The 23,424-nt window shown below is 39.0% G+C and overlaps 1 protein-coding gene across 1 annotated transcript in view; it reads right to left on the bottom strand.

Annotated features, from left to right (window-relative positions):
• Positions 1-9,317: 9,317 nt before the first annotated feature.
• Positions 9,318-23,424, bottom strand: part of LOC126259729 (ubiquitin-related modifier 1) — a 60,678-nt gene continuing 46,571 nt past the window's right edge. Inside the window, exons 3-5 of the mRNA XM_049956710.1 lie at positions 20,745-20,826; positions 15,901-15,949; positions 9,318-9,529 (exon numbers count right to left, since the gene is read on the bottom strand). Coding sequence (XP_049812667.1) covers positions 9,461-9,529; positions 15,901-15,949; positions 20,745-20,826 — 200 coding nt within the window. The 3' untranslated portion in view covers positions 9,318-9,460. The remainder of the gene's footprint in view (positions 9,530-15,900; positions 15,950-20,744; positions 20,827-23,424) is intronic.

The following is a 23,424-nucleotide window of genomic DNA, read 5'->3' as shown; positions in this document are numbered from 1 at the left end:
CCCTTCAGCTGTGAAGAAATGGACAAAATCCAAGGCCTCACTGAAGAAGAGCAAGATCAACTTGTGGATCTGTCCAGCTGTCGTACGATGATAAACATTTTCATTTGTGATAAAATTACAGACTTCTGGGCATCAGCATACAAGGACTACAAGAAACTTGGAGATAAGGCAATGAAAAAGATCCTCCCATTTGCAACTACATATCGGTGTGAGCAAGCATTTTCTTCCTTGTGTTTCATGAAAAACAAATATAGGAATCGGCTCGACATGCAGTCGGATTTCAGAGTGAAAGTTTCCAGTTTGGAACCTAATATTTCAGAAATAATGGACTCAAAGGTCAGATTGAACTCATCTTATTAAGAACTGAAAATTAAAACTAACTGTATACTGATGGAGTACTCTGTTGTAACTGAATTTTTTCAAATAAATAATACCTTGTATTAAATTAGTGTTTTCTTATTTTTCACACGTCTACTCAATGCAATCTCAAGTGTAGTACACTTAAAGACCAATATACTCAGTTTTAATATTTTCGTGTCATTTTCAGTTCATACTCAATTTTTATTTTTTTAAGGAGTTTGTTATACTAAACACCCAGATTTGAAGACAAAGATTTTGAGCAATAATCAAAAATTTAACAACAACAATGATGGCTAAATTGAAAAAGTTTTAAGCTGAATATTTTTCCAATAATGAATATGTCAATGTTTTTTCTAAGTACCAAAAATAGAAAACATATAAAAAGACTCTTAATTTGGGTTCTTTAGGTACTTGATACTGTGATATGACAAGATACCAATCACGCTCGATGAGGGTGTCCTCGAGAAAATTTTGTTGGGAACCCTTGCTCTAAAGAATGTGGCAGGTATTAATTCCCAAATAACTTATGATTCTAATACCAGAACAAAGTATATACATCAGAAGTTCTTCAAGAATTTGTCTCTAGAACTTATTAGGAGCCGAGTAAATCAGAAACAAAATGTGAATCTCCTTAGAGAACTGGCTGCATGTGGCTGATGACATGCAACATAATTATTATCCCAAGAATCTCCAAAAAAAGCTAGAAAAAAAAGGTGTTCATGTAAAATGTCCAAGGACAAAAGACCACAAAACAAAATATACTTGCAAGAGATGTGACAGATGTTTGTGTATGGACCATTTCATAGTAATGTTACGACTTTCTCAGTGAGGAGAAATTAGATTATGAATAATGGAAAGGTTTTTTGGCAATATGTTTGTTATGGTACACGACTTTGTAATGCAGAGCAAGTAAATGTATATGACCTAGTTTAGAGTTTTTTGCTACATTATATTGAGCTTTGTTAATTTAATGTGTTCAGTATTTCAGTACAATAGCTCTGGACACAAAACATTAGTTTCAATATTGTATGACTCAATATTTGTAACCAGTAAGTGACTAATAACTAGTAAATAAAAATCCATTCAATCACTGTCATCTATATTAATAATACACAATACTACTAACCTATACCAATAACTTGCAGTTTATTAAGCCACTAATTCAAATGCTAAAATATTTAAAATACACAAAGGAGTACGTGGGGTCTACTACACCACACAGACCACTGATGTAAGAATTTCAGGTCACACCAGTGCTGGGTTAAGCATGTTCAGTTAATGAGCGAATGTTTCCTGGATAGGATGCTGACAGGCTTACAGAAGTATGCAAAAGTAAATCATAAAAACAAAATGTCCACAATACATAAATAAAACTTGCCCGTGCTCACCCCACCCATCCCACCCCACCCATCCCCCCCCCCCCCCACACACACACACACACTTTTTCAAAACAAAACAATTAAGACAAGATTTCGTTACACTAACTGCAATGGTCTGTATGGCAGTGCAACAGCTTTATCAGCAATTAGTTCCATTCTTGAAAGACATAAGCAGAGATTTGGAAGACACCCTTTGCTGGCAGCAACAGGCTCTTATTTGTTTCCTACATGTCCAGACATATACCCAAACTCCACCAACATTCCGGAAGTTGTTCAGGGATATTTTCCAAGTGTTTTGAAATAAGGACCAGCGATCTCCAGTGGTTCAGTACAGAGTACTTGCATTTTATTTTATTTCTTACCCCCGTTCACCTTCGTATACGTATTGCACTGAAAACATCTGTATGACAGTCCACATCTTGGTGGCATGCGCTGCATGTTTTGTTTGGAAACAACTGTGTTTCCTTCACTCACCCCCTGCCAACACTGATGACAAATTTACTCTTCACCCTTAAGTTTGCATTCAATACTGCTCGATTCTGTCCATGGTTTGTTTTACCTGCAGCTTCTGTTATACGTTAATAGTATCATACCACAGTAAGAAAAATTCTACTGATAAAGATCTGGACAAATGCACCTGAGTATGGATTCACTGAGTCCTATGGGAGAGATGCTCCTAAATCATAATTAGTCTCTAACGAGCAACCACAGACCATAGGTTCCAGGTACGAAAACACTAATAAAATATCCCTGACTAACTTCAACTTTTATAGTCCTGTCTTCCTCAGTTGCATGTAATATTACGGTATATTAGTAATTTTTACTTATGGACCGTCTGACAGCAACTGAATAAAACACAATTTTAGTGCCATACGCGTTTCGCCTTTATTTTCTGCAATGCATCATCAGTGGCCTGGAATATGTACATATGTTAGCTATTTTATTTACATTTTTGTCATTGTGCCTATAGGTTATAAACATTTCTGGTGGCTGGTATTTCCTATTAAGTAGTAATGTTTTGAACTGTGCTTACAGGTTGCGTGGACAATTTCCTACATATTACGCTCCTGTTGCATTTCTGGTGTTGTTCTTTTTCTTATGAACGCCAATTTGCGTTTCCCCCCCTCCCCCCCCCCCCCCCCCATTCCACAACACTATGCACTGAACGCTTGTTTTAAAGCAATGTTTTGGTTTCTGTTGCCGACTGTGAAATGTTTTTGCCAAAGATCGAATGTTATTGCCAAACTTATGAGTGTAACTATTGAAGTATCTGTGGTCTGTTCGTGTATGCATTTGTGTGTGCGTTTGTGTGTGTGTGTGAGTGTGTGTGTGTGTCTCCAGATGATGTGGGGAAGAGTTTTCTTTTTCTTTTTTTTTCTTTTTTTTATTATTTTTTGTTTTATGTTATCATTTCCTTTACTAAGTGTAGTAGGGAGCCTGTGCTGATGTGTGTTTGTTCATTTATCACATGTTTGTTTTCTGCTATGGCTTTCTGGATGTGGAAGTTTTCTTGCATTTGTATAAGATGTTTGTCATGGTTGCTTATTCTCATTATTTTCATTTCTTGTTCCATGTTTGTAGGATGATGGTTGTAGTGTTTTAAATGCTCTGCAAATGTGGAATGGTTTGTTTCATACTTCCAACATCTGATATGTTCTTTGTATCTTGTTTGAAAATTCCTGCATGTCATGCCTATGTATACTGCATCACAACTTTGACATTCAAGTTTATATATTCCTGATTGTTAGAATTTGTCTCTCTTGGTAGCTGGCTGGCTTAGGTGTGATTGAAGGGTTTGCCCAGGCTTATATGCTATTTTGAAGCCCTGTCTCTTTAGGATGTTTGCAACTCTGTGTGTTAGTTTATGTGTGTAGGTCATGGTGTACCATCTGGTTCTTTTCTGTGTGGTGTTGTCATTGTGTGTGTTTGTTGAGTGTGTTTGTTAAGTTTTCAGCTTGTGAGTTCTTTTGTATTGTGGAATTGTTGTGTTTGTTTTTTATTTGTGTTTTTATTTTTTGATTGAGCTTGTGTACCACATGTGTGTCAACCCGTTGTTCCTAGCTATTTGTATGATTGTACTCATTTCTTGTTCATAGTTTCTCTTGCTGAGTGGCATTCTGTTTAATCTATGTAACATGTGTCTTAGTGCTGCAAGTTTCTGGCTGTGGGGGTGGTTGGATGTGGAATGTATTATTGTGTCTGTGGCTGTTGGTTTTCTAAAGATGTTAAATGTATGTTTACCATTTTCTTTTTTAATTGTAAGTCAAGAAAATTTATTTGATTTTCTTTTTCTTTTTCAAGTGTGAATTTTATGTTCTGATGAGCTTTGTTTATTTCTGAATGGAGTTCATCTATTTTTTCACTTGGCTCATCTACCAGACAAATAATGTCATCCACATATCTGTACCAATATATGATTTTGAAACTTTCATTTGTGGTTATCTTATCAAATATCTGATTTTCTAGGTGACTGATGAAAATGTTTGCTAGTGTTCCTGATATTGGGGATCCCATGGGCAGTCCATCAGTTTGTAGATAATATTCTTTCTCAAACTGAAAGTAGTTTTGTTCAGTTGTCAGTCTGAGCATATCTGTTATTTCTTTTATTGCATCTGTGGTGAGGTTGCTGTGGGATGAGAGATTTTGTTCCATGATTTCTATTGTTTCTGTGATAGGGATGGAGGTATACATATTTTCTATATCGAATGAAATCAGTGATGCTGTGTGTGGTACCTGTATGTTCTGTATGTTTTCTATTAGGTTTCTTGTGTTTATCACTGTTTTGTTGTTTTCTACTTTATAGTGTTTTGTAACTAACTTTTGGAGGTGTTTGGCTATGTGGTATGTTGGGGCTTTCTTGAAGTTGATAACAGCTCTCATTGGCATTCTGTCTTTATGTACTTTCGGTTGACTGCGGAGTGTCGGTGCTTGTGGGTTTTTCTGTGTTAAGTAGTATTTCTGTTTGTCTGTGTTCAATGTTTTTCAGTGTTCGTTTCACATTTGCCTGGAATCGTGTAGTTGGATCTGACTTCAGTTTTTGTATGGCGTTGGTGTTTATGTATTCCTTGGTTTTTGTTATGTATTGCTCTTTATCCATGAGTACCGTTACATTTCCCTTGTCTGCTCTTGTTATTAATACGTTATTGTCTGTTAACTTTTGTTTTAACCTTTTCATAGTAGCTGCTTCTGTTTGGTTGTTCTTATTGTGTGTCTGCTGTGTTTGTTTTATTATGCCTTTTATTTCTTCTTTTATTAGTTCTCTTGTCAGTCCTATGTTTATTTCACAATTATTTTGTTGTTCTTCACGTGTAAGGATGTGTTCGGTTTCTACTATGACATTTTCTATGTATTGATTGTTCACTTTGCTATTGGTGCAGTGTTTCAAACCTTTTTCCAAGAGCATTTTTTCGTTTTCGTGTAGTTCTGTCTCTGTTAGGTTAACTAAGCGTGGATGGAATGTATGTTGGTGTTCATGTGGTTTCACATTTAAAATGTAAATGTATTTTTGCGTCTTTTTTACTGTTAGTTTCATTATCTTCTGTTTATGTTTGGTTTGTAAATGTTTCATTGCTGTGTATGTGTTGTGTTCAGTTTTTTCTACTAGTGCCATGAAAACTGCACCGTTGAACACACACTCACAGACAAACAGAAATACTACTTAACACAGAAAAACCCACAAGCACCGACACTCCGCAGTCAACCGAAAGTACATAAAGACAGAATGCCAATGAGAGCTGTTATCAACTTCAAGAAAGCCCCAACATACCACATAGCCAAACACCTCCAAAAGTTAGTTACAAAACACTATAAAGTAGAAAACAACAAAACAGTGATAAACACAAGAAACCTAATAGAAAACATACAGAACATACAGGTACCACACACAGCATCACTGATTTCATTCGATATAGAAAATATGTATACCTCCATCCCTATCACAGAAACAATAGAAATCATAGAACAAAATCTCTCATCCCACAGCAACCTCACCACAGATGCAATAAAAGAAATAACAGATATGCTCAGACTGACAACTGAACAAAACTACTTTCAGTTTGAGAAAGAATATTATCTACAAACTGATGGACTGCCCATGGGATCCCCAATATCAGGAACACTAGCAAACATTTTCATCAGTCACCTAGAAAATCAGATATTTGATAAGATAACCACAAATGAAAGTTTCAAAATCATATACTGGTACAGATATGTGGATGACATTATTTGTCTGGTAGATGAGCCAAGTGAAAAAATAGATGAACTCCACTCAGAAATAAACAAAGCTCATCAGAACATAAAATTCACACTTGAAAAAGAAACAGAAAATCAAATAAATTTTCTTGACATTACAATTAAAAAAGAAAATGGTAAACATACATTTAACATCTTTAGAAAACCAACAGCCACAGACACAATAATACATTCCACACCCAACCACCCCCACAGCCAGAAACTTGCAGCACTAAGACACATGTTACATAGATTAAACAGAATCCCACTCAGCAAGAGAAACTATGAACAAGAAATGAGTACAATCATACAAATAGCTAGGAACAACGGGTATGACACACATGTGGTACACAAGCTCAATCAAAAAATAAAAACACAAATAAAAAACAAACACAACAGTTCCACAATACAAAAGAACTCACAAGCTGAAAACTTAACAAACACACTCAACAAACACACACAATGACAACACCACACAGAAAAGAACCAGATGGTACACCATGACCTACACACATAAACTAACACACAGAGTTGCAAACATCCTAAAGAGACAGGGCTTCAAAATAGCATATAAGCCTGGGCAAACCCTTCAATCACACCTAAGCCAGCCAGCTACCAAGAGAGACAAATTCTAACAATCAGGAATATATAAACTTGAATGTCAAAGTTGTGATGCAGTATACATAGGCATGACATGCAGGAATTTTCAAACAAGATACAAAGAACATATCAGATGTTGGAAGTATGAAACAAACCATTCCACATTTGCAGAGCATTTAAAACACTAAAACCATCATCCTACAAACATGGAACAAGAAATGAAAATAATGAGAATAAGCAACCATGACAAACATCTTATACAAATGCAAGAAAACTTCACATCCAGAAAGCCATAGCAGAAAACAAACATGTGATAAATGAACAAACACACATCAGCACAGGCTCCCTACTACACTTAGTAAAGGAAATGATAACATAAAACAAAAAATAATAAAAAAAAGAAAAAAAAAGAAAAAGAAAACTCTTCCCCACATTATCTGGAGACACACACACACACACACACACACACACACACACACACACACACAGCACAAAAAAAGTATATATCACACCAAAACACACACACACACACACACACACACACACACACACACACACACACACACACACACACACAAACGCATACACGAACAGACCAGATACTTCAATAGTTACCACAGATACTTCAATAGTTACACTCATAAGTTTGGCAATAACATTCGATCTTTGGCAAAAACATTTGACAGTCGGCAACAGAAACCAAAACATTGCTTTAAAACAAGCGTTCAGTGCATAGTGTTGTGGAATGGGGGGGGGGGGGGGGGGGGGGGGGGAATGCAAATTGGCGTTCATAAGAAGAACAACAACAGTGGAAATGCAACAGGAGCGTAATATGTAGGAAATTGTCCACGCAACCTGTAAGTACAGTTCAAAACATTACTACTTAATAGGAAATACTAACCACCAGAACTGTTTATAACCTATAGGCACAATGACAAAAATGTAAATAAAATAGCTAACATATGTACATATTCCAGGCCACTGATGATGCCTTGCAGAAAATAAAGGCGAAACGCGTATGGCACTAAAATTGTGTTTTATTCAGTTGCTGTCAGACGGTCCATAAGTAAAAATTATTAATATACCGTAATATCCCTGACTAAGTTCTGATATTCTATTGCTGACATTAAGATTCACCTAACATAAGAGTAAGATCCACAAACCAGTTTATCCTACAAGGATCTTCAAATTTTAAAAAAAGTTAATCGGAATGAGCAGTTCTGTGTGGATGGACACTGTCTGCAAAGACAAAGTCTGGATGAACCGTATCACTAAAAAGGAACACAAGCGGTTCCAGTAGCTCCTCCACATGTATCTTTTTGTATATTAACATGAATATAATAGAGGGAAACATTCCACGTGGGAAAAATATATCTAAAAACAAAGATGATGAGACTTACCAAACAAAAGCGCTGGCAGGTCGATAGACACACAAACAAACACAAACATACACTCAAAATTCTAGCTTTCGCAACCAACGGTTGCTTTGTCAGAAAAGAGGGAAGGAGAGGGAAAGACGAAAGGATGTGGGTTTTAAGGGAGAGGGTAAGGAGTCATTCCAATCCCGGGAGCAGAAAGACTTACCTTAGGGGGAAAAAAGGACGGGTATACACTCGCGCACACACACACACACACACACACACACACATATCCATCCGCACATACACAGACACAAGCAGAAAGTATGATTTGAAAATCTCTGCCTTAGTTGATGCCAGGCTGTGAATTTAGGAGTCTATATAGGTCTACAGCCAGATGGCTGTAGCAATAAAGCAAGAGACTTAGTGGAACAAATTAGACAATCTATTTTGCGTTCCGGTAGCAATGTTATGCAAATAACTGGTTCACAAGTTGCAGCCTTGCCTCCAGACTTCTGAAGGAACATACACTTAATACAGTTTGTACAATGCAGAGAAATAAGACAGAGAGATTGCACCATCATTTGTCAACACATGAGGTCTCTAGTTCACCAATCAAAATGTAAAGCTCCGAAAATTGCACAATCTCCTTTACACCTCTTTATCAGAGCCCCATCATCAACAAACTGGTCTGGTCTCATCATATTATGTATTATCTTTGCCTTACAAACAGATTTTGTCAAGTAGTTATAGTCAGATATCAACCCTGAATTAACTTTCCCTCTACAGCACAGGGTGTGAGCTGATTTGAAATTTCCAGGCAGATTAAAACAGTGTCAGACCAGGACTCAAACTCAGACCTTTGCCTTCCACGAGTGAAATGCTCTACCAACTGAGCTATGTAAGCATGACTCCCAAACCAACCTCACAGCTTAAATTCCACCAGTATCTCTTCTGCTAAGTAGTGCTTCGATAGCTAAGCCAACAGAACACTTGCCAGCAAAAAGTGAAGTTTCCACGGTTCGAATCCCATTTCAAAACCTTAGCTTTAATTGGCCACGATGTTCCAGACATCAATCTCGTTGTGAAGTCGTCACTCTAGGTCTAACTAGTACTTTCCAATGGCAAACATTTTATGTGTCACTGTTTCAGGGCTAAAGATTTGAAGTGACACTTTGTAGCTCATCAATGTCCTACATTTTCAATGCAAACGTGTTTTTGTGACATTATGTTGTGAACTTTTTGACAGAAGAGAAAACTAACTGAGACACTATCAGTCATTGCTTTGCCTAATACCTGAATTGTGTGATGATTCAAAGTTGTTGTCCTGATTCAGAAATGACTGAACTTTTTGTGACAACTAACTCTGCATACTGTAACAACTAGAAAGTTTTAAATGGCAGGAAAGCAAATGTTTATACATCTATATACATATATTTTTAGAAAAGTATTGTACATAAATTAGTATATTAATGCTGCATCAACAGCAGGGTTAAAGCCAAAATTCCACTGTTGCACAGTGCTCAGGACTCTTCAGCCTCCATGAAGAGTCGATATGAACATCACATTATCGCCTTGCTGCAGCTCGTAGTCAAGCTCCCCCTAGAAAGTAAATAAATAAAATTAAAAAATTAATAAATAGTTCCAGACACTTTTTTATTACTAGGAAACTGTCACAGCAAAATAGTACACTTCACTGTTCTTGTGTATGTCAAGCTAATGTGGGCAGTACATCTCAGCTGATTATAACAACTTAAAACACCTGTATCAATAATAGTGAGAAAAATATACACTCCTGGAAATGGAAAAAAGAACACATTGACACCGGTGTGTCAGACCCACCATACTTGCTCCGGACACTGCGGGAGGGCTGTACAAGCAATGATCACACGCACGGCACAGCGGACACACCAGGAACCGCGGTGTTGGCCGTTGAATGGCGCTAGCTGCGCAGCATTTGTGCACCGCCGCCGTCAGTGTCAGCCAGTTTGCCGTGGCATACGGAGCTCCATCGCAGTCTTTAACACTGGTAGCATGCCGCGACAGCGTGGACGTGAACCGTATGTGCAGTTGACGGACTTTGAGCGAGGGCGTATAGTGGGCATGCGGGAGGCCGGGTGGACGTACCGCCGAATTGCTCAACACGTGGGGCGTGAGGTCTCCACAGTACATCGATGTTGTCGCCAGTGGTCGGCGGAAGGTGCACGTGCCCGTCGACCTGGGACCGGACCGCAGCGACGCACGGATGCACGCCAAGACCGTAGGATCCTACGCAGTGCCGTAGGGGACCGCACTGCCACTTCCCAGCAAATTAGGGACACTGTTGCTCCTGGGGTATCGGTGAGGACCATTCGCAACTGTCTCCATGAAGCTGGGCTACGGTCCCGCACACCGTTAGGCCATCTTCCGCTCACGCCCCAACATCGTGCAGCCCGCCTCCAATGGTGTCGCGACAGGCGTGAATGGAGGGACGAATAGAGACGTGTCGTCTTCAGCGATGAGAGTTGCTTCTGCCTTGGTGCCAATGATGGTCGTATGCGTGTTTGGCGCCGTGCAGGTGAGCGCCACAATCAGGACTGCATACGACTGAGGCACACAGGGCCAACACCCAGCATCATGGTGTGGGGAGCGATCTCCTACACTGGCCGTACACCACTGGTGATCGTCGAGGGGACACTGAATAGTGCACGGTACATCCAAACCGTCATCGAACCCATCGTTCTACCATTCCTAGACCGGCAAGGGAACTTGCTGTTCCAACAGGACAATGCACGTCCGCATGTATCCCGTGCCACCCAACGTGCTCTAGAAGGTGTCAGTCAACTACCCTGGCCAGCAAGATCTCCGGATCTGTACCCCATTGAGCATGTTTGGGACTGGATGAAGCGTCGTCTCACGCGGTCTGCACGTCCAGCACGAACGCTGGTCCAACTGAGGCGCCAGGTGGAAATGGCATGGCAAGCCGTTCCACAGGACTACATCCAGCATCTCTACGATCATCTCCATGGGAGAATAGCAGCCTGCATTGCTGCGAAAGGTGGATATACACTGTACTAGTGCCGACATTGTGCATGCTCTGTTGCCTGTGTCTATGTGCCTGTGGTTCTGTCAGTGTGATCATGTGATGTATCTGACCCCAGGAATGTGTCAATAAAGTTTCCCCTTCCTGGGACAATGAATTCACGGTGTTCTTATTTCAATTTCCAGGAGTGTAGATTGCTACTCACTGTGAAGATAACACATTGAGTTGCAAACAGGCAACTGAAAAGGCTGGAATGTAACAATATTATCAAAAGGATAGTTGCTACATGGTGAGTAGGAACTATCCATTTCATAACATTGCAACTGAAAGAGCTGTTACACATTTAGCTTTTGGCCAAAGCCTTCTTCAGAAAAGGAAACATGGGCACACACATTTACACTTGAATGCACACTTCACCCACACATGACAGCCATCTCTGGCAACTCTAACTGGATTGCAACTGTCACGTTGAGCGACAGTCTGGAGTAGGGCAGGGAAGGTGCAAGGATAGCAGGGTACGTGTGGGGAGAGAGTAAAGTGCTGTCTGTGGAGGGGACTAGATGGAGGCACAGCAAGATTGCCAGGTGCAGCATCAGGAGGCTGTGGAGGCAGGGAGGTGGAAGTGGGGGGGGGGATGCCAGAGGTGGGGGGAGGGGGGGGAGGAATGGAAAACTAGGGGATCAGAGCAGGGGAAATGTGGGCAGCTGCATTAGCAGAGGGTGGCACACAATGAGGATGAAGAAGTGTGAATACGGAGGAGGTTATAGAACAGATGGAGCAGAAACTGTTGGGTGGAGGTTGTGGGAACAGTAGGTTACCACATTACAATACATTCTCCACTCTCAAAACTATCCTAGCCTCAACCTATGGTAATTTACTGTCCCACACCCTCCACTCAACAGTTTCTGCCCCCTCTACTGTATTATCTCCTCCTTATTCAGATTCCCTAACCTTCCTGGTGTGACACCCTTTGCTAATGCACATGTTCATATTTCCCCTTCCCTGCTCCTCTCCTTTTATGCTCCCTGTTCCCCTCCCCCTCATACCCCCCCCCCCCCTTCACTGCTCTGTCACCTCCCAGCCCCACAGTCCCTGACGCTGCACCTGGCAGTCATGTCATGCCTCCACCTCGTCTCTGCACGCTCCGCCAGACAGCGCCCTTCTCCCTCCCCCCGTGCCCTGTACCCTGGTATCCCTCTTCCTTCCCTGCCCCACTCCAGATTGTCGCTCAATGTGACATCAGCATTCCAGTCCGAGTTGCTGCTGGATATGGCAGTCGTGCATGAGGTATCCTTGCTTGTGTAACTGTGTAATCTTTCCGTTTCTGAAGAAGGCACTGGCCGAAAGTTAAATGTATCACAGCCTTTTCACTGTGCCTGTCTGCAACTCAATGCATCATCTTTACAGTAAGTAGCACTGTATCTTTTTCCCAGCATTGTTGATATTCCAACCTGGAGTTTCCACCATTTAAAACACATGAACATGTAGTGATAAACTACACACGATCTCTCACAAAACTAACAAGATCTGTAGCACTGTGGACAAAAAGGATCCTGTAGCTATTCATACACAAAAATTAATTTATGTTGTGTTGTGATGTGGTTTGATTAATGTTAGGTCCCACATTAATGTGCTGCTTATTAATTAATGCCTGGCACAGGAAGTATCTGTGGACAAGAAAAAAAATTCCCAGATTTCCCAGTTAAAAGTGTACTTTTTCATGGATGAAAATACACTATATCCTAGGTGAAAGTACATTTTTTCTGTGTAAAGTGACAATGTATGTTCCCTTGGAGCTGCAATCCTTTGAATGGTAATGGTTTTACACACAGCAGTGTAAAACATGGTAGAACTTTAGGAAATGAAACACAGTAAAAAACAACATTTTTTGGAAAAATCTTAGATGTGTGGCAACATGTACACTGTGTATTTTCATATCCAAAAACTATAAATACAAATTCCACCAAATACAGCACAGCAGATTTCAAAGCCATGAAATCAAGATTGCGCTGGGCGATGAATGTGTGTCTGCCAATCATAGCTCATGTCACATGATCTCGCCAGCCAATGACAGCGAATATTCAGAGAACAGGACGCATTACGTAGACAGCAAACAACAATATCACTGACAAGTAGAGTGAACACACAAATAGGAAAAGTTAATGGCTCACATTAATATACACAAAGCATAGCTACAAGAAAGGCAAAGCTTTCACATATTGACTGTAGGCAATGAAAACCTCATAACTCCATCTGTCTGTGAAAATTCGTAATTCCAGTAACCAGTGACTCCATAATCAGAGAGAGATTTGAAAGTGTACGTATTCCCCTTATCTGTCAATAACGAAGCTTCCACTATACAGTTACACATGTGGCAACTTTCTGTACCAGTTTATATTGTTTTTTTATGGAACTGTTTTCGCTTCACCCGCAAAATTTAACAAATGGAATTACGAGGTTTTCATTGCCTACCATCAATATATTGGTTGTCAAATATTTTTGTTGTTTCTCTGGGGTGCAATTAGGCAGGATCCTCAGAGCATAGGGCACAGCTTAAATTGCAGCTGCTGAATATTTCTGAAATGCATAATTACTAATTTCACTGCTTTGCACCAAACAATCCATGTGTTGCCTGGCTGATTGTATGTTACATCAAGAACTTTGACTTTTCCATAGAAAAGTCAATTAGTGTGAAATTGCTCAAGAACCCACAATTTTTAAGGACAATTATACTTTGTGCCTCTATGCAATTTGTGTCATCTTTACAATGAGTAGCAATGTATCCTTTTGATAATATTGTTGATAATTTAAAGACAGGTTTTTATTGTTTAAATTAGATCAACATTACTAAAACTGATGTTTATATGCATTTCAATCAGATGTGTTACTATCACTGTATTCTCAAATCCTCTCAATTGATAATACGTAACCATATTTCTAATACAATTTGAACAATGGGCAATATTAAGAAGATTCTCTGTACAAGCTGGCAGTGAAAGCAACCAGAATCAGTCACTCGCATTCAGTTATAGGCAACATAACTGTGTCACTTTGTTCCACAAACTAATTCTCTTTGGTGATGTGCTGCACTGCTAAGGTAATTCTATATTTTCCAAGCATCAGAACTTAGTGGCTGACTGTGACTAGTAATCAGCTGTTGCACAGGTTGAGTGCTGTCTCATGCTACTGCTTTGAATACCGTTAACTTGTACTTTAACACAGTTAATTGTCAATTTCATATTCTAGAGCTTTTATAGCTTGCATTAACTTGGAGCACAGCTCAACTAGTGAATGCTAGGACACACCAATGCAGAGAAGCTTTCAACTAGTGAATGCCATAACACCTCAACGTGGAGAAGCTTACAGCTTGTGAAAGCCAAACACTCACCAAGGTTAATATTTTATTAAACAAACCACTGATTGTGATTTTTATTTACCACATTCCAGCACCTTACTTAAATATTACTAAACTTTTGTAGGCACTTGGAGTTAGACAGCGTGGCACAGTACCACAAATGCTCACAACAGCTGGACAGTAATTTGTCAAAGTCTATGCAGCACCCTTCCACAACACAAAATAACAAAACTAAATGACTTTTTTATCATGGCTGTAAACTTTTAACAGAGAAGCACTATCCTTCAAACCTAGCACACAAACATATTTCTCATGCTTTATCTACACATGCCACTACTTCTCCAATGACCATCATGAAACGGACACAAAGGAGTATCCTCTCTAATATCCATTATTACCCCAAAGCTGACACAACTTAACTCATCATTTGCCAAGGCTTTGATTACTTATCATTGCTCCCAAAAATGAGAAACATCCTAGCCATAATTCTTCGCACCCTCCCAAACTGGTAATCTATCACCCACCCAGTCTACGAACCTCTTGCCACATGAATGACATCTTAGTGGATGACCTATGTGCTAGACCTTTTTTATGCATCCACCTAGCATACCCTGGCTCCAGTCTCATCACAGGCATACTCTATGCTGCCAATGGAAGGGGAACCTGCAAAAACAGTCATTTCATATGTATCAAATCTGCAGTAACTTCTGCACAGCCTATTATGTGGGTATGCTCACTCAAATGAATGGCCACAATCAAACTGTGAGCATGAGCAGAGTTGACCACTAAGCTGTGAAACACAACGCTGAGCACAACATGTTACACTCCAATGGCTGCTTCACAACCCACACCATCACAAACATCCCCTTCAATAACAGCTTCTATGGGCTTATAACACATCCCCTGATCCTGTGATTCTCTTGGCTTCTACCTCTGCTCACCCCTGTCTCACAACTACATTCTCCCAGCCATCCTCATGAACCTCACTTCACTCATTTTACACTCATACCCTCCTCCCCACTGTTTATTTCTTCTTCTATTCAAACAAGAACAGTCCCTGAAAAATTTGTCAGGGTCAAAGAAATTCTGTATGTTTTGCTATACTTGATAAAACAAAATGATTGTCATGACAGACCATCCACAAACACTCTACTATATTTTGAAGTTAGCAGCTGTCCAGCACTTGGTAATTTAAATTGTTTTTCAAATGTTTTGGTAATTTTAGTATCAATTAACACTTTGTGACACTCTTTTGCTTAATAAACAATGCATATCTTACCATAGCACACAAATAAGTTTTAAACATTACTTCAGATAAGCTGAGTATGGAAGCTATAGTGTGTGAACTGAAAAGAAAATGATGTAGCAAACACTTTCAAGATTCTTTCATTCAAGCTGTTGATATTCCTGAAGCAGTAAGATGCGATTGCTGAAAGGTAATCTAAAGTAAATAACTGTCACATTTTCACCACATTCTATCTATACTGCACATACATGCTGTAGGATATTTGCTCAGTGCAGCAACAACAGAAACACGTAAGAGGCAACAACTGTTGCAGTTACTAGCAACACTAAAAATTCAAAAGAATATATTACCAAGAGTTCCCAGTCAGCATCATTAACAAGAACAAGTATACCAGGCCTCCTGAAACAATAAATACAGAATAAAATAAATAGCTAGACATGAAAACTTTCCAAATCAAGTAAGAAACCAAATGTAATGTAAATGCTAGGTTTGCATTCACTCTGACAACAAATGGAAATTAATGCACACTCAAATATAATACACTATACTCATTTCAGTTCCTACTGTTTCTGTACATATGAATTATAACAGAACATGATGTGCACAAGAGAAGTAACTCACAAAGAAAAAACAATAAGGGCGAGTAAGAGCTCCGTCTTTAGGCCACAAGTGGCCCTTCCGGGACCATCCGGCCGCCGTGTCATCTTCCAAGGAGGATGCGGATAAGGAGGGGCGTGTGGTCAGCACACCGCACTCCCGACCGTTAGGACGGTATTCTTTGACCGAAGCCGCTACTAATCGGTCGAGTAGCTCCTCAATTGGCATCACGAGGCTGAGTGCACCCCGAAAAATGGCAACAGCACATGGCGGCGGGATGGTGACCCATCCAAGCGCCGGCCACGCCCGACAGCGCTTAACTTCGGTGATCTCACGGGAACCGGTGTAGCCACTGCGGCAAGGCCGTTGCCAATAAGGGCGAGTAAGTGTGGCAGAAATAATGAGGATGAGATTGGGTTAAAGAAAGTGAAAAGGAGCAGTAATTAGTGTGATTTAAAATAAAAAAGACTGTGAATTTGTACTGACAAGGCAGTTTCCATCATGAGAGTTCAGTGGGAAAAAGGAAGGTACCAAAATCACAGAAATTATGAAAAAATTCTTCCTGCTCTTGCTGTTCCAGATCATGAATGGTAACATAGATATTGAGTTTGGCCAATGTAGACAGTCTATACTTGGCCATTTACCTTGATAAAGCTGCCTTGGCTGCTAGTCACACAGTAGAAAATGTTGGACAGAACTATTAGTTTTAATCACACGCCACATGCATACTTACATATTTCACACAATTGCTGGCATGCTGCACCAGTGGTAGAAGTACAGACTGTATCACATTATTTGCCAGCCCATTCCTCTTGACTACATATCAAGCAAAACTATCTTTATACATCCATCAAATACCATAATCTAGAGCTCTACCACTGGCACAACATGCATGTGTTTTGTGTACGACAAGTATCAAGTTTTCAATCAGAACCAATGGACAAAAACCTGCTGTCAACATTTACAATGGAAACTCCAAGTTGGAATACCAACAATACTAGGAAAAGTATAGACTGCAACTCACAGTAAATATGACATATTGAATTGTAGACAGGCACAATGACAAGACTGTTACACAATTAGCTTCTGGCCAAAGACTTCTTCAGAAAAGAAAACATTCACAAAAGCAAGCATACCCTATGCACACATGACCACCATATCTGGAAGCTCAGACGAGAATGCAACTGTCACCCCCCACCCCCAATCCCCCCACAATCTTCTATCCCTGTCCCTTCCCAGCCACACTCCAGATTGCTGCTTTCATTCAACATGACAATTTAAAGACTGATTTACTACCAAAAATGGCAGTCGTGTGTGTGAGATGTGCTTGCTTTTGTGTGTGTGTGTGTGTGTGTGTGTGTGTGTGTGTGTGTGTGTGTGTGTGTGTGTGTGTGTGCACGCTTTCTTTTCTGAAGAAGGCTTTGGCCAAAAGCTTAATGTGTAATAGTCTTTTTTCTGTGTCCGCCTGCAAATCAACATGTCACCCTTACGGAGAGTACGAGTCTATACTTTCCTAATATTTTTGTCCACATTTACATTTTTACTTCACAAGGAAGTGACATAATTTTATGTTAAGTGTATATTTCTGCAAGTACCCACATTTCTCTAATTTTGTTAGTGTGGTTTATGTGTATATGTGTATTTAAGACAGAATAATGTCTATCTATAATCCTTTGCAAAATGCCCCCAAAATTTTAAAACTAGCCATAATGGAATATCCTCTGTGGAAAACAAACAACAGAATGTACCAAAATAACCATTCACTAGCTCCCAGTCTCTTTACTATATAGTGGGACGTTATCTTTACTCATTTCATTGTTCATTTACACACCTCTTGTGATGCACCCTTTTAAATTCCGCGGTGGCAACATCAAGCGCTCATGTACTATGAATCTTCCTGAATGTCTTAACGATTGTCACAACAGACTACCTTGCTTCAGTATAGTCTATTTACAATTCTGTGAGAATTAATAAAATTATATTAAAAGTTTACATCCTGAAGCATGCTAGATCTTGCGTTGGTCTCCTGAAATTTTTTTGTATTGAATAACATAGTGGGAACCATATAAGAATACATGCTTGATCAAATCATCCATCTGGCTAGATATTCCATTAGCACACTGTTTACTGACCAAACAGTAGTATGGAAAGACTTTAAGAAATCAAGTGACATTGTTCCCTATTATATACAGCATTACAAATAACTGACTGCAAACCTACTTCATTAATAGTATTAATTATGTAAGTCATCTTAGAACGTCCTTGAAAACTGGATTACTTCTATCTCACTCAAGTGTAACGACCTGCAGTAAACAATTAGAGGCGTTTACTAAAAACAAAACTTAATACGAAATTTTGATTAGGTCTGAATGCCTCTACTTTATGAAGATGTTTTAGTTGGATTTTAATTTGGCTGATGTATGTTTGTGCATTTTTCATCTTTGCATCTGTGGAATGGCCAAGCACAGAAATGTATTAAAGTTTCATCTGTGAAAGAATGACAAAATTGGGTTTGGAGCGCCAAACTATATTGATTTTGCTGCACTTGCTTCAGCATCAGTTTCATCAACAAACAACTGAACAGGCCATTTCTGATCCCTGCTTGAATTTAAAAATTACCAAAATTTATTGCGATACAGCTCTTGTAGATAACACTTTTGTTTGATTTCTATTACCTTCAGCTTATCTATTATCTGATGAGGGGGGCCGGGGGGGGGGGGGGGGGGGGGAAGAGAGAGATTTAAGCAAAAATTGAAAAACATGTTTGATCTCTTTCTCATCTTCATATTCTCCGAAAAAATAATACATTTATATATTTATGGAGAACAGGAAAAAAAAAAATCACAAAAATGAACAGTCTGCACCAAGAAAAGTCAAACTTCATAGGTATGTATGCCAATGCCTTTTCCGTGCTCATCTTAAAATTTCTTTTATCCAAAGTAACACTATACAAATTCCACGACAGCATTACCTTGTCAAAGAGCAAAAAACATTTGATTTGAACTCATCGGGCTGGGTGTATGATAAGAGAACAGTCCTACAGCCAGTTAGCCATCACTGTAGTCACTCTTGCACATTTACATCTGCAATGGAATCAAGCTTACTAACTCTTTAACGTTTCAGAAACTTTTAGGTTGTGCACCTCACATGTATAAACAAAATTCAACTGTTTTGAAATGTTTCAACCTTACAACCTGGTCCAAAACATATCCTGCATCATCAGCTTTGACCTAATTTTTTTTTTTTTTTTAAGGTGCAATAGCAGTGACTCTTTTCAGTAACCTCCCGATACTATCCTGAAGCTCATAATATTTGGTGGTTCACATGGTCTGAAATTTCCTTGTTAGTCATCATCTCCTCCTAGAGCACAGTGTTGACTGCCCATGTGTAAACTGTTTGCCCCCAACTGGCCACTGACTACAAACCATCCATATGTAGGCTTTTAACTTCGATCAGTCTTTAGAACAAAATCAAATACATACATGAAAATTGCAAAGGATTGTACTTTTAGCATTTGTTTCAGTAATCAGAAGAACGAAGGAACTTCAAAAACTAAAAAGTAAGTTACATATTACTACGCACATAAAGTAACTTTTCTGGAATGCAGCACTACACTTCAAAGCAGCACAGATACATGGCACTACTTTTCAATACTAGTCACCAGTGTTTCCGCAAACAACAGTTGGACTATTCTACTAACCATTCCATTCATTGACAACAGAAAATCACACCATGGAGCCATTCGAGAACCACTATATATATATGTCCTCATCATTGGAAAAACTGGTTGCTGTTAATCAATTCCTCAATTGTTCAGACATTCTCGTCTTTAGTCGACATCGATAGCCTTCCTTCCCCATCAGCATCACCCACATTTATGCAGCCTTGGTCAAAGTGTTGGCACCATTTCATTCCTATTGGACACAACACTGTATTTGGACTGTACACTTCCAGAACTTCATGGTGAACCTGTGTGTAACTCAGATGTTTGCCCACAAGAATCCTACTGTCCTGCACACTTCAACTTTGCAATATGTTTCCACCTGCTGTGCCATTTCACTCCCACACTGCGAAGCACCTAATATCCATACCAAGTAGAACCGTGTCTGCAGGAAATTCGGAAGATTTACTCTCTTCTGACAAGCCTCACTCTTCTTACACAACAGTTTTAGCTTCACACGACTTGTGTAACTTTCTGCAGTAATTTTCTCTGACACTGTAAGAAATTTCACTTCTTAAACAAAATAAAAGCTTATTAGGACCACAAATCTTTAGCACGTTAACACAAGTTTTGTATGCTTTCTTCATCTTACATCTCAAAACATTAAACTGGATTTTTATGCTTCACATATCTGCAGCAAATTTTCTATCTGCTATACCCACAACTCTACTCCATCGCAAAGGTATTCTGCAGAACGCTATTCTTTGCTCTTGAAACAAGTTGCTATTGTTTGCTAGTGAAGCAAGATATTAACTACCTACCTTTAAAACAAAAATTTATTGAAAAGCCACATATTACTTTCCTAATTTGGAAAAGTAATGTTAAGTAAAATTAAATAAAACAGATACATTGCATAATTTCTAGTAAGTGACTTACACAGTTTCTCCTTGTAGAAAAAGCTCTGGTCTTTCTTTCAGTAAGTTATCCTTAATCCACAAAAGAAGCTTCCGAACTGTCCCTGTTAAAAGAGAAAAATTATAAGCTGTGTATCAACTGTGATGGTAAGATACCTTTAGCATCACCATAACCTCTACTAAAATGTGGAACACTTGTAAGTTCTACAAACAGCCAGTAGATGCTGTAACAAGGTTGAAGAGGACTGGCACATGACTTACCATGAGGTAGAGACATCCTCAGAAATACCTAAGATTGCATTACAGCCATTCCATTTTGCATTGATAGATGTGAACAAGATTCGTTCCACATGGACAACACACAATTCAACCAAAGCTCAAAAAACAGGTTCATGTAAATTTGTGTAAGGAAATGCTCATAAAATACAACAAGAGTACTTCCAATCCATAAAGCAGAAGACAAAATGTGGATAACTTTTGTACATACTGAAATTATATAGCAATTGACTGTTTGGATATTGAGAGATGAAGCAAAACCTACAAAAGTGTTTCATTTGTGATTCATGACAGAGAAAATGATCTTTGTTCCTTTGATGGCATTGGATTTGTAATGATCATTCCTTTAGAAGATCTAAGAACATAGAATGCTGCATTTTATACAAAAGTTATTTGCCCCATGTCATTAATGGAACAAGGAAAAATAACAAAAATGTGACGGTCTTCACCATGCCAATGTAAGCTGTCATAAAGGACATCAAACAATTGGTTACTTGAGAGACAAAAACATTGGAATCCTGTCTCATTGCCCTTATTTATCTGATTTATTGCCCCAACTTCTTTTTGTTCCCTTATGCCATTCAAGAATGCACGGACATTTATTTTTATCATCCCAAGAAGCTGCTGAATTGCTGAATACTTCTAAATCATGTTTTTGAAGTACCTACATAATAGTGGAAGAAATTTTTTGAGAATTGGTTCAAATGCCTGTAAAAGAGTACAAATTTTAAACGTCAATAGTTTCAGAAACAGTGTTTTGTAAAACTTCAAAAGCAGCCCTCATACTAGAGAACTACTACAGTTACTGCAGCTCCACTACTAAACATGAAAAGATAAAAGATAGATTTTAGACTCTCTCTCTCTCTCTCTCTCTCTCTCTCTCTCTCTCTCTGTGTGTGTGTGTGTGTGTGTGTGTGTGTGTGTAAAACATATTAGAAACAAATGAGCTAAATGCGAGAATAAAGATGGATTTCTAAACATTCCATTAACATCTTTGGGCTCCTGCAACACAAATGTAGCTGCTCTGGATGGAGTGACATCCAAGAGCTAACCTGTAAGTGTAACATACTGTTATCTTATTTTACTAATCTACCATGGACTGTCCATGAAGTTTGATGAACATTCTAACTTTGACATTCTGATGGGAGAGCCAGGCTTATGATTGACTCAGATTTCAATGACAGGAAGACTGACATATTTTTAATCTAGGATATAATCATGTCTGACATGTTCCATATCCTGGAGGACCTCCTCACTACGGATCAATTGGAATGAAGTAAATCTAATAACTAATAACTGGTGTTTTCTGGGTCTCTCTCTTCTGTATAAACATATTACCGTAATTTTTCTGTTTTTATTTCTATAGCACCATGAAGAAGGAACAATAGGTTCTCAAATTATGAAATTTCAGTTTTAATTCCATTGATGTGGCTGTATCATGGGGCTATAAAATTCTAAAGCTTCAGTTATTTATTCAGTTATTTTCTGGCTCATTGGAAGGGACTCATATGGTTTTAATTATCATCTCAAAAAAACAGTTACAAAATTTTTCATCTGAAACTTCTTGGCAGATTAAAACTTTCTTCTGAACAAGGAGTCAAATTTGGAACCTTTATCTTTGTGGGAAAATGTTCTTCCAACTCAGCTCTTCAGGCACAGCACTTAGCCCACCTTCACATCTCCACATCCACAGTACCTCTCCCCTGGAAAGATTCCAATCAACGAAGTCCAAAGAAGGTCAATTTGGGTAAAAAATTTGTGTACTCAAAACTTTTTGTACAGTGGTATGAGGGAGGGCCATGAACAACTTACTGGAAGTCCTTTTTGGTGGGGTGTGAGCATTGGGTGGGTGGGAAGGCAGGGATTAAAGGACATGTTTTTATGCTTTTCTTAAATAACTCGGAAACCGCAGATTCTAGCAAAAATGATTCCTGGTACAAAATTAAACAACATTAAATTCCTATAAAGAGAATCCCAATCATTTTTTTTCACTATAAAGAGGATCCTTATCACTTTTTTCTATGGATAATAGTTTCCATATTGCAGTTGATGAAAATATCACTGATTGCTAAAAATAGTATTTGAATATGATTATTGTTAAATGAAGTGGACCAAGAACAAATATTAAATGTGTGCACCACATCTAAGTGCAGTAGAACCACATTAAGGGAGTAAATGTGTTCTGGTGATGGGACAGGCTGAAAAGATGTGGGGGGGGGGGGGCAGGAGGGGGGGGGGGGCGTGTTACCATGTGAGGGAAGGCAGGTTGCCAGTTTGTGGTCAAGCACTTCCCTACATTGTAGGACCGCAATCTGAAGAGCAAGCAGGTGAGTCCCCTCTCCCTAACCCATTATGTCACAACAAACAATTACAGGGTGTTTCACAAAGCTGTACTGAATTTTACCTCAGTTCAGCTTATTAATGAA

This window comes from Schistocerca nitens, chromosome 5, assembly GCF_023898315.1.
Source record: "Schistocerca nitens isolate TAMUIC-IGC-003100 chromosome 5, iqSchNite1.1, whole genome shotgun sequence".
Classification (NCBI taxonomy): Eukaryota; Metazoa; Arthropoda; class Insecta; order Orthoptera; family Acrididae; genus Schistocerca; species Schistocerca nitens.
Note: the sequence above shows the minus strand (reverse complement) of the source record. Positions and strands in the feature narration are given on the sequence as shown.